We start from the raw sequence: 12372 nt of genomic DNA on the forward strand, positions 1-12372 counted from the left end.
AAACACGGTTTGGAAAATTGATTCATGGTGTACTCGCTTATTATATACATTTTTCTACATTTTGAACACAAACAAAGTTACGGACTGCAGCTCTGATTGGTTGTTTTTTACCGGGAGCGATGGAGTTTCTGCAAATGGCAATAGGACACTGGGAGGAGACAGAGGAGCTAGATTTTTTCACAGATTATCTGTCTCATATTTTACTGTCAGGACATAATGACAGGTTTAACAAATATGTAAAAAAAAATATATTTTTACAAAAGTTCCCTACTGCAGCTTTAACTGTCATTTTGCATTAGGAGTTGTAGGTGGGAGAGAGTTAATGAACAGTGCTCTCATCCACCCTCAAAACCCATGACTGGTGTACCCTTGAGTACCTCCAGTCTATAGCTGCCCACTGCTCCGGGTGTGTGTTCAGTGTGTGTTCACTTCTAACTGCTGTGTGTGTGTGTGTGTGTGTGTGTGTGTGTGTGTGCACTTGGATGGGTTAAATGCAGAGTACCAATTCCGAGTATGGGTTACCATACTTTTCAAATGTGATGACTTTCACTTTCAGTTGCTTTGATACAATCTTTTTTGTTTAAAGCGCTATATGAATAGAGGTGACTTGATTTTCCTTCTCTGATGTCAGTTTTACAGCTTAGCCACAACATCCTTAGCTACTCCCCTTCAACCACCATATTCTTGCAAGCTAGAGATAGCAAGGAAGTGCACTAAAATCAAGCCCTGCACTTTCTTTTTTTTCTCATTCTTCAAAAAATACTTCAAAATTCTGAAGTAAGTGCATTGTTGTCTAAACCAAACCAGTTGAAGCATTAAAAATACATCATTTGTGATTTGTTACACATATTGGCAGAGAAAGACTTTCACAATGTTCAAGTTCTGTTTTGTTTTATTTTACAGGCCACAAGATGAGCAGATACATCATTTAAAAAGAAATAAAACTGATATTTGCTTGTCAAAAAATATTATACAATTTTCTCAATACAGATTTTTTTGTACAACATTGTGACAGAAATGAACTGTAATAGAATCATGATCTTGCAATATAGATGAATGGGATACAGGAGCTCCAAACTGTCATCCACAAGCCCATCTTTATACCCAATAAATATAAACTGTGTATATTATATTATTGATAGCCAGGCATAGGAAATACCAGGGCACAATTTCAGTTCACTTTAATATCATTTCAGTTACGTCACTGTGGTACACACACACACAGACACACACACGCACACACACACACACACACACACACACACACACTCACACACACATGAAGCTGAGCACTGAAGCAGGCATAGGCCAGCAATCAAAATTACAGTTGGATAACAACAGATTCCTGGCCACCTCGAACATAAAGAAGGGAATGAAAGCGGATGAAGACAGGGCTCATTGTCCTTGGCAAGATAGAGAGACAGTGAGAAAGAGGGATGGCTATCTGATCGGGCTGTGTAAGAAACACTGTAGAGAGCCACTTGACATTTGGCCTGATTCAAACAGCTCTGCTGAGGGAAGCTACTTTGACAGATTCTCTCTCTAATGCACACACACACACACACACACACACACACCATCTCTACCTGTGAAGGCTTTTTTTTTCTTTCAAGCAACCTAGTGCCATCCTTTTCAACTCACTCTGTGTCAGCTTCCTTTATCATTTTTTACTGCGCTCTCCATTTCTCTCTCCATGTACGTTCTTTCTCATCAAAATTTAAGCAGAACAAAAAGCTGCTTCCAAGTCATGTATTTGCGGACAGTTTCAGCCTCTGAGAAAGCACCTGGCAGCATATATATATATAAAAAAAACTCTGTGTGTATGTGTGCACTATATGGAACATCAGTTATGGTAGACAAAAGCAAATACAAGATACAAAGAGTGGACAAAATAACCTGAACCACCAAAACAGTATATAAATATCAAGGAAATGATAAGAGCTCCTTCACAACAAGTACTTGTTGCAATGTTTAAGGAACAGACCTTTTTTTGTAATGAAGGGCGTGGAATCTTTGTGCTCCAGAAATTTACATAAAAATTCAAAGATGTTCTGATTTGGTGGTTGGCCGTGGAAGGTGACTTTATCCTGGCAGCCATGAAATTACTCTTGAATTTGTTCAATAGTGTACATGGAGACATTATAATCCTGTCATTATGGAACATCAGAAGTGAACAGTGCTTTTATCATCTGATGCTAGAAAATGCCTTCTGTAAAGACTTGGTCAGAGAAGTACTGATTCACATAGCCTTCAGCTTTTGATGCTGTACTTCGTGTGTTTTCGATTGTCAGAAAGCACTTGCGACTTCTGTTTGTATTTGCCAATTAATATTTACTATGTTTGGCATATGCTATCATTATTTTCTTTATCCACCCCTATCTAGTGGCCATAATAGGATAAGACAACTGGGATCTGCAATGTGTGCATAAATGTACCCCATATGTTTCCTCTAACCTCACCAAACCATGTCATAATTAGAGGAGTCTTTTTTGTTTGGATCCTTGGTGTTATCTTACACTCAGAATGAGAAAATATAAATGACTTGAGTCTAGGAGATCACTGGATAAGGGCAACATGATAGGGGATGTCTGCAAAGAGAAGATAGCACCCTTTTTTTTCTTTTTTTTTTTTTTTTGCTTGCCGACTGAATTAATCAGTATACAGTTCACTAGTGTAGGACACAAAGGCTCTGAAAAATGGTGGAAAACCAGATATTAGACACCTTCCCTTTTGCAACCTTTAAGTAGCACTACCATCAAATAGTTAGTCAGTTTAGTCAAGATGTGACTCATTAAGCATACAATTCCAGCTCTGTATTACATTAACACACAGTTAATAAGGGTTGACGGCTTCAAATTTGATCAATCATAATTGATTACCTAGAGAAACACTGCATAAGATGAATAATGAGAATGTGGCCAGAATAAAGCCAGTGCATTGGTTGGAGACAGAGGAAGGCTGCCATGGAGAAGCTAGGCTGAGGTGAACCAGGAGAAAGCCCTGCACAGGATGTGCGGTAGTGTTGGATCGTTCCTTATTTCATTACAGGGAAAGCTTTATATATTCACAGAATGGAGAGGAAGGGGGCATAGTGATAATATTTGCATTTCTCCTTTTCCCCTTCTATCTATCTATCTATCTCTGCCCTCTCTACCTCCTTCTAATAACACCCCCGTACCCCCCACCACCCACACACACACACACACACATACTTACTGCAGAGTGACTTTAATCATCACTTTCGCCAAAACACATTAAGCCGTTGTGTGTCCGGGGGAAAAACAGCCCTGCACACTCCAAGCATCACATTCTATTTGCAACAGTGATGCATAGCTGGTGCATTACTTTGGAGATTAAAAAGGATATGCTGAATATCAATAGAGTGTGTCTGATGGATGACTGTCCTGGCCCACAATAAAGGGACATCCAATAGACCTACTTGGGAAGAGGTGCACACATTTACCAAAGAAAGCAGATCCACACTCTGACACCCGCACACACTGACAGATACACAAATGACAGCACAGACACTAAGACAGCTATAGCAACTGCTCAATCCTGTACTCATGTTTAGTAAAACAACACCAACACTTAATTATTAACTTTTTTTTTTATCAGGAAGGATAACAAAGTCGTTTGCATACATTAAACCCAGGCCAGCGGACAATGTGATTCCTCCCAGGTCGCAGGGTGGTCATTACAGCATTGGAATAGATGGTGATGTAAAGTGCTTCAGAGCATTTGCCCAGAAAGACATGGAGGTGATGAATTGAGCACAAACCGAAGGATATGAACCACAGAAAGGATTGTTAGGGCGCTATGACATTATTCCACAGGAGGGAAATTGAATAGATGACGGGAGGGGGGATTTTAAGAAAATGGAGCAAGGGATAACTCTGAGTCCAAGATATGACATCAGCAAAAGGGAATCTTGGTCAATTTGTTCATTTGAATTCCCGACTTGACCTGCTGCCCTTCAGAAGGCTGTATGGTTGAACGTTTTGCCTAAATGTAGGTCCTCAATGCCCCAGTTCACCCAGGCACCCAACTCTGGCTGTTATGTGATTGCTGAGGCCCTGCAAAAACCCCCATTCCCATTCCCAAACCTATTCCCATGCCAACACCCTGTGATAGCGACCCGTCAAAGTTAAAGTCCATTCCCTCTGTTGAGTCCATGAAGTCGTTCAGGAGGATGGATTCCACATCACAATCCAGAGTGCTCTGGTGCACATCCATTTCCATCTCAGACTGCAACCGGTTGTGAGGATCCTGGTGATGGTTAGCTTGGTGGTTGCCATGGTAATTAGAGTTCTGTGATGTGTGGTGGTAATAGCCTTGCCAGGGTTCTGTCATGCCCTGGTGGAGGTGGGAACCTGGGTAGGACTGATGGCGAGGGTGGGGGGCTGAAGCCAGACGACATGGGTCTTGGGGTACATCCAAGACACTGGCAGGATTAGGAGGCAGGGCAGTAGAAGGAAGGTGAGCACGTGAGCCATAAAGGCTGGGGGATTTGTGGTTGTAGGGTTGCAACATATCATTGTTTACCCTGGGAGCAAGCTCTGGTTGTCTGGAGTTGTTGAGCGGCAGATGATTGTGCATGTGGTTGGGATTGGCACTAGCGTTGAGTTTGTGGTCATGAGATTGAACATATTCATGGCCATGGTGGTGTTTGTGGTGATTGTATTCAAGACCTGGATGATGCTTATTATGAGCTTGATTGGGATTGTGATGATGGCTTGGGTTTTGCTCATGGGTTACTCCATGGCCGTTGTGAAGACTCTGACTGGAATTGCGATTGTGGCTATGCTCTGGGTTATGATCGTGATTCTGGCTGTGATTGTTGCTCTGATTGTGGCTGTGAGAGTGTACGGCACTGTTAGATTGTGACATAAGGGAATGGGATGCTGCTCCTTGAGCCACAACCATGTCCTTACTACAGAATTGTAATCCTCCAGCGAGCAGACTTTCAAGGGCACTGTTCTCGGAGTATGCCCTAAGAGCACGCTGGAAGCTGGTAGGCTTGTTTTCCTGAATTGTCTGCATAGGCGTATGATGCCTAAGTATGCCCATGGATGGTTGGCCATAGACCGTTCCACAGTAGGAGGTCTCTCCTTTGGGTGCAGGGCCATAGTGATATCCATTGCGCTTAAGTGGTAGAGGCTGGGAGTAGCCTTCTTCCAAGCTGATGGCTCCAGTTAGATCAGCTAGGTGCGGGAGCTCGACAGATGGACAGTGTCCCCCTGTTCCCAGGGCTGGAGATCTTGTGCTGGTGGGGCTAGGGTACAGTCTTGGGGAGGCTGAGCAGGAAAGTCCTCCTTCCTCTGGTTCATCAGGTTCTGTCTCAGCCAGAATAGGAGACAAACATCCACTTAACGTTGATGCAGAGGAGCTTGTTCTGGAGTGGAGGTCTGTCCAGGCATCAAACTCTTCACCCCCAACTCCCATTACTCCCTTCCCAGCTGGGCTTCCGTGTTCTGGCGATCCCTGTATTCCGGGTCCTCTAAGCTCTCGCCCCACTCCCACAGCTCCTGCTCTCTTCCGACTAACTCGGCCTCGGCTCTTAAGGTATTTGGTGCCATTGTCCATGGATACAGCTCGTCTTCGTGGCCCTTTGCCCATCTTTCCACCCTCTGGGTTAAGCATCCACCAGGAACTTTTTCCTGTTCCCTCATTTTGAACACGGATGAAGCGGGTATGTAGGGAGAGGTTGTGTCTGATGGAGTTCTGTGGAAAGGAGAAATAAGGGGAACAGGGAGAAATAAGATAGAGGCATTAGTGATTTTGAATTGAGGTTTATTAATATTGTGTCTTAAACGTATGTACAGAATTAAGATATTTATACACCCTTTTTTCAGGCCAAGGCCCCTGGCAGATAATAGAAAATGGGCAGGGTTTCCCTATTATATATTCTGTAAAATTGAGCATAACATTATGCCTGATCTATAATATTATACATACAGAACCATGTTAATATATTTTCATACTTTATTATGATAAATACATTACAGAGCCAAAATAATCATTAATGATGTACAGAATCATTGTTTAACACACTTTTTTGTTCCTTTTTTTTTTCAAATCAAACACTAATAGATGGACACCCTGTGCTGAAAAACTGTTAAAAGGATTATTCTCAGACATTTTCAAGTTATGAAAATTTTCAGAAAAGCATAATTTAGAAGAATTTATATTTGTATATTAAGCAAGTACCATGCAAATCAACAGATGTTCATAATAAGACCATTCAGGGCTCTAATCTCACAAGAATTATGCAAGTTCTTATAACAACTCAAAGGCAGTTTGGAGCACTCATTGCAGGAAGAGGTGAAACCCCTCTTGGCTGCTCAGGCAAATCAATACTGTAAGCAGATCAGCTCCTGCACGGCACACACTTTCTCTGACTCACGCTGCAGCTAGCCAAGCCAAGTCCACACGCACATCAAACCGTAGTCAAGGTTACCCAAATGAATCACACGTGGCAACCTGATCACAGACGCCTCTATCGATTGCAGTCTTGGGGAAATATGAGGGAAAGCCAGAGAGTGAGACAAGAAGCGAGAGCGAGGCGTGATTTTGGCAAACTAGCGATTCTGGAGGAGCACCAGACAAAGGAAACCAGAGAGAGAGAGCGAGATATAGAGAGAGAGAGAGAGGGAAATGCTTCAGTAGTACAAAAGCATTTCTTTTTTAACAAAAGAGTTCAAATTGTTAATGATAGTTACAGTCTCTGTTGTGAATCCAGCAGTGCAATATAGTAACTATGACACGAAACACCTGTTCACAAAGTACAGTAGTTATGTGTAAATTACTGCACAGAAATTACAGAGGCCCACTATAAATCAAAATTATTGTTTTGATAATAATAATTTTCAGGATTTGATAAATATGATTTTAATTAAATTAAATAATGTGACTTATTTTTTTATTTATTATAAATGTTAAAGGCTATATAGTAAATAAAGTCAAAGCACAAGCTTTTCAAAACATTCTTTTGTGCATCTTGACTATTAATGAACTTTATATTTCACACAATTGCAGGGTCTCCTATACCTTATAGCATACTTTTCTTTCAGTGTAAAGGTTGTACTCTCAATAGCATGTATTTATTCAGTACCTCCACACATATATAGCAGGAAACATTCTTCTGAGGTTGGAATGAATTCCTATGAATAAAGCTGATGATAGTCTAGGCTTACAAGATATCATAAGAAAGATAAATAAAAAGAATGAGGCCAACTAGTCTGAGACAGTACAGTTTTGATACTCAGAACAGAATAGGACAGCATGTTCCTAACCATCCCAAAAAAAAAAAAAAAAGAAAAAGAAAAGGGCCAAATCCCTCAAACTGCTTCTCCCTGTTGCATGCTGTTTCAACAGGAAGGTGGTGCTCACATGGTCATGCCTAAAATTCATGGGACCTAGGACAAAATATGTATGCTTGGTCCCCTCTCTCTCAGATGCAATGAATAGGCTATATCATAAAGGGCCCTCATCACACAGCCAAGGACAATGCTTCTAGTTGTCCATTCTGGATGATGGGCATGGTACACAGCATTCAGAGTCTCAACCGATCATTTTAACTGACCTCCATTTCCCTCTCTCTTTCTCTTTATCCAGCAGGAAAATCATCAGTCCATCAAATTCTCAACATTACCAACGATCCATATTATAGATTGACATGTGTACATGGCACCATTAATGTAGTTCAAGCCTCACTCCTTACAATTACACACCATCTTTCAATCTCAAAGCTGCATAGCCTCTTCACATCTTCCTTCACTCAGATTCCCTCATTCTGACACTCCTTCATCTCTTTCCCTGTGTCCCGCATCTGTTTATCACTCTCTTTTCACTCTCCATCCCTCCACAAATCACACTACTAATTTCATTCACCTGTTCTGACTGAAGAAAAAATGCAAATAAGACAAAACAAATCTACTTTCTCTCCCTCAATCATCCACAATACAATTACACTTCAAGTGCATCTATCAGCCCATCTACACTCTATAATCCTCCATTGCTCCCCCTTACGGAAAGCAGCCTCTTGTTTTCCGTAGTGATTCTGAGAACCATTACCGCTCACATGAGTGGTCAGATATCAGTCAGTGAAAAGAGCCAATTACCTTGGCAAAATTTACACTACAGCTGGATATCGATTGTAAAGCAGACTAATCTCGGAGAGCATGCTGTTTCAGTGTCACCTCACACCTGAGGGGCTAATTCTTCCCCCAACACCAGTGGCAGATTTGCTGCATTTTGCTCCGCTCCCATTCAGAGCGGTGAGAAATTGGATAAGCAAGATGTATCTGCGTCCCCTTACCCCCCAGGAAGGGGTTTTATTCTCCTTCGGTTATTCTGCCAAATTACCCGAGCCCCCGTGCTGGTGAAAGAGCCAGATGCTTCCTGGGCTGACTTAATCAAAGCTAAATTGAAGCGCGTTGTCACGAGTGGGAACTGCGTGCCGAAACGACCTGCACGAGGTGATCTGAGCATGACGCCCTGACAGCTCCGGCAAGCGCTCTGATGCAGGGGTAACCATGACTACTGTGGAAACGGGAAAAGAGGAGGTTCGTGCGAGAAGCAGGGGGAAGAGAGAGGCAGATGCTGTTTGATGCTGCAGGTAAACTGCAAACATCCTTTCATCTCTGACAGTCAGATGACTCGCCCAACTCGCAAGAGAGCTTCAATCATCGGCAGTCACACCGTCGCTCGAGTTGTCTCAGAGGAACAGTGATTAGCAAGTCAACTATAGGCTGCATGACTTCACAGTAGCTACCAGCACCCCGCCACTCCGTAGATCAGCTCACCGAGCTCACACATGAGCTTGTTTTAGGAAACTTGTATTTTTAAAACATGACAACTCTCAGACTTGAAAGGCCACAAGTTGTCGTTTAGTCATTGATAACATCCGCTCTTTGCCCTTAGTGTCTCCATTAAGATGGGGGAGGTAGAGCACTGGGTGTTTGATGAAAGCAGATTATTCATGAAGTCACAATTGCTGTGGCCTGTGGTGAGTGGTATAAATAGCAGGCCTGTGGTTAGGAATTTTACCCAGACACCTTCAAGCTCTTCTGGCTTCTGAGTCATTCACTGGCCAGCCATGTATCCGTCTGCTTATGACCTGCTTTGGCTCTCTCTGACACCCAAACACACTCTCTGAACCTAACTGATATTCGATTATCAAAGTTTACATAAAGTCCAAGTGTAAATCTGCAGTAATGATGACCGCTCTGTGAAATACGAGGTGTAACAGTATTAGCGGTTTAGTGTCTGCAGTTAGGCCTTGCTGGTATATGCTGCAGCTACACAATTATTGGTGAATTATAACACAAAAGTTTATTATTATTTATTATAATAGATGTTTCACCGGTGAATAATTTTTGTCTTCTGCAACGATGAGATGTAGTGTCATCAGACGCATGGCATTTTGAATTTACAACTTCTTGATTTACCATCTGACAGTCATTTGCAATGAAAGTAAAACTTGGATTCATTGCCAAACATAGTTGGCAATATAAAGTAAGCAACAGCATTTTGGCAGTGCAACGGGAAACAATGAAGTGAAGCTTACTGCCACCTGATACAGATGGATACTGCAGTTGAGTAATGTCTACTAGTGGCCAAACAGTTAGCATTTAAATCACAAGCATTTAAAAACACCCTGCTAGTCAAACACATACTTGAAGGCTGAGCTTCCAAATACAGTATGCTCAATGGAGAAAACATTTAAACACACAAACTCACTCTACATTCAAAACACAACCTGATATACCTTAGATTAGGCACTTTCTAATGGAGCATGCTGCACAACTGGTAATTTCTAGTTTGGACCACTGCAATGCTCTTCTGGCTGGACTTCCATCAAGCACAATCAAACCATAACAAATGATAAAGAATGCAGTGGCACGACCAAAAGAGCCCATGTTACACTTCTCTTTATCTCCATGCACTGGTTACCAGTTATGGCTCGCATTAAGTTCAAGACATTGATGCTTGCATATAGAACAGCCACAGGCTCAGCACCCACCTACTTCCACTTTCTAGTATGAATCTAGATCTCCACCAGAAGTCTGAGATCGCTAGTGTCATGGTACTATCACAGAGAGGCTTAAAATAACTTTCCAGAACATTCTCGTTCACCATTCCAGGCTGGTGGAATGGTCTTCCCAACCTTATACATAATGCTGATATCCTGACAATTTTCAAGCGACTAACTTCAAATGGTCTTTCTGAAAACTCATCTTTTTTGACACTACTTCATCCAAAATAAATACAAATAAATACAAATAAAAACTCATTTCTCTTAATTTATTCCTTCCCTTTCTAGCTTGTACTAATTTGAATAATAACTGAAACTTGGTATTACATGCACTTCCTGTGTCTGTTTCCCTCTTTAAGAAGTATCGCTTTATGTATTCCCCAATTGTACGTCACTTTGGATAAAAGCATCTGCAAAATGACTAAATGTAAATCTAAATATACAGACACTTTCAAAAATGCTCAGCAAACCAGAAAAAATCTGGCAATCAGGTTTAATCCCACTCCAGCCTGCATAATCCAGAGAAATCAAGGGCTATTCCTGGTTAAATCTGGTGGCTTCTTAGCTGACTACAACCCCTGGAAAACAAAGTAACAGGGATTGAAGGGATGTTGGCCAGGCAGGAGGTGTGTAGAGGAAGAATGATGACGGGTGTAATAATCGATATTGAAATCAAGATGAAAAATTAGGAGATTTAATTACATAACTAAATAGACTGCAGTACTAATGCTTCGTTAAAGAAGTGGCACATTCCACAGATAAACTTTGTTTCATTAATAACTACAAACCAACATTTGGCATCTTACTGTACAAGGCTAAATTTGAACCTTGTTACTTGCAATGCTATGGTCGTTCTGGCAGAAAATAATAAAACAACTGACAGAATTTATATACTTTCAAGTCTTATTTTGTACCCTATTTGTGGTAAAGGAGCAACTAAATGACATTGTTCTCATTTTTACTATCTTTTATCATTTTATGCTAATATGTGGCTTGGTACATTTTGTCAAATTGAGGTTTATGAACCAAGATCATTACCTATGAATTTGACCGCCTGGCGCCAATGGTCTCCTCCGCCCTCTTGTTTTCGTGTTAGGCACATCTGCCCATGACAAGTCATAAAAAAGGCTGCTTTTACATGGAAAGTTCCGCCTTAACAATTGCTCTGACACACTAACAACAAAATATCATACAGCAAGAAAGCAAGGCCTACAACACTTACATTAACAGAGTGGTTTATTAAAACCACTTTGTTTTAAAGTCAGGGAGAATCTGTGATTGTATCCAGAGAGTCAAACATATTGAAAGGGTTTACAAAGATGTCATACTATAAAACATATCTGAAAAAGACAGATGTGGCCTGTTCCCTGATTAGCTCCCTTGTCAGATAATCTTTTCCCTAAAGCACCTATTGATGAATACCCAAAAATATGATCCATTCAAAGTGCATCCAGAAAGAAACTTTAATCAAATGATGCTCTGATACAGTGTTTCAGTCTACTATTCATTGATGTAGGCCTTGGATTAGAGCCCTTGGATCAACTTCACAATGGGAAATGAATGGGATTTGGAAAGATCACGGCTCGTTTTTCATGCAAGGTATGTAAATCACTAAGTACCTTAGATTTAATTCTGTTTCTGAGCAGCACAAAAAGCCCATAGCTACAGCAGTGGAAATAAAAGACGGAGTATAAGATGCTATCTACCTCAAAGTTTTAGCGAACTATTCCGTGTAGCATTTGCCAAGCGATCTGTTTTTCATTTTAAAGAGCGTTCTAATTTACTGAGCAGACTCCTCCGAGTATTCAGGGGAACGTTCTGTTTTACATTCTGCCCAGTGTTCCATTTGATGCGGTCCGGAACGCACGGCTCGTGTGTTGGGGGATTGTTCTGTCGAGCATTCTTGCGCGCTCGCAGGACTGGAAAAGCTGTTTTCAGCCGCGTTCACCCATTATTTATTAATCCATTTCACACAGCCAGCAGTCATTATGCATGCTACTGTCAATGGGTATCTCTCTGCCTCGCATTTATTTGATAATAAGCACAAGTGGGGTAGGAGATAAAAGCGCTGACTGCATTCATTGTGCGAGAGGGAGAGAGTGAGAGAGGACTCCTGCAGGCGAGGAGACTTAAAATGAGAGTTCTGTGTGGGAACAGGGCGCGTCTGCTAAGCCTGTCTGGAGGCAATCGATGGAAATTAGCCAACGCTAAAGATGCACTTCCTGTGAGTGATGTCACGGGCGGTGCTTGGCTGTTTGGAGGAAAAGAAAGAACTCACCGGGATTAATGGGAATAGTGGAGAGCAGATAGAGGTGTGGGCGATATGACGGATG

General features: G+C 41.6%; 1 protein-coding gene across 1 annotated transcript in view; it reads right to left on the bottom strand.

Annotated features, from left to right (window-relative positions):
- Positions 1 to 874: 874 nt before the first annotated feature.
- LOC127935789 (forkhead box protein O6-like) overlaps positions 875 to 12372 on the bottom strand; it is a 30701-nt gene continuing 19203 nt past the window's right edge. Inside the window, exon 2 of the mRNA XM_052533966.1 lies at positions 875 to 5724. Coding sequence (XP_052389926.1) covers positions 4033 to 5724 — 1692 coding nt within the window. The 3' untranslated portion in view covers positions 875 to 4032. The remainder of the gene's footprint in view (positions 5725 to 12372) is intronic.

This window comes from Carassius gibelio, chromosome A19 (genome assembly GCF_023724105.1).
Source record: "Carassius gibelio isolate Cgi1373 ecotype wild population from Czech Republic chromosome A19, carGib1.2-hapl.c, whole genome shotgun sequence".
NCBI lineage: Eukaryota > Metazoa > Chordata > Actinopteri > Cypriniformes > Cyprinidae > Carassius > Carassius gibelio.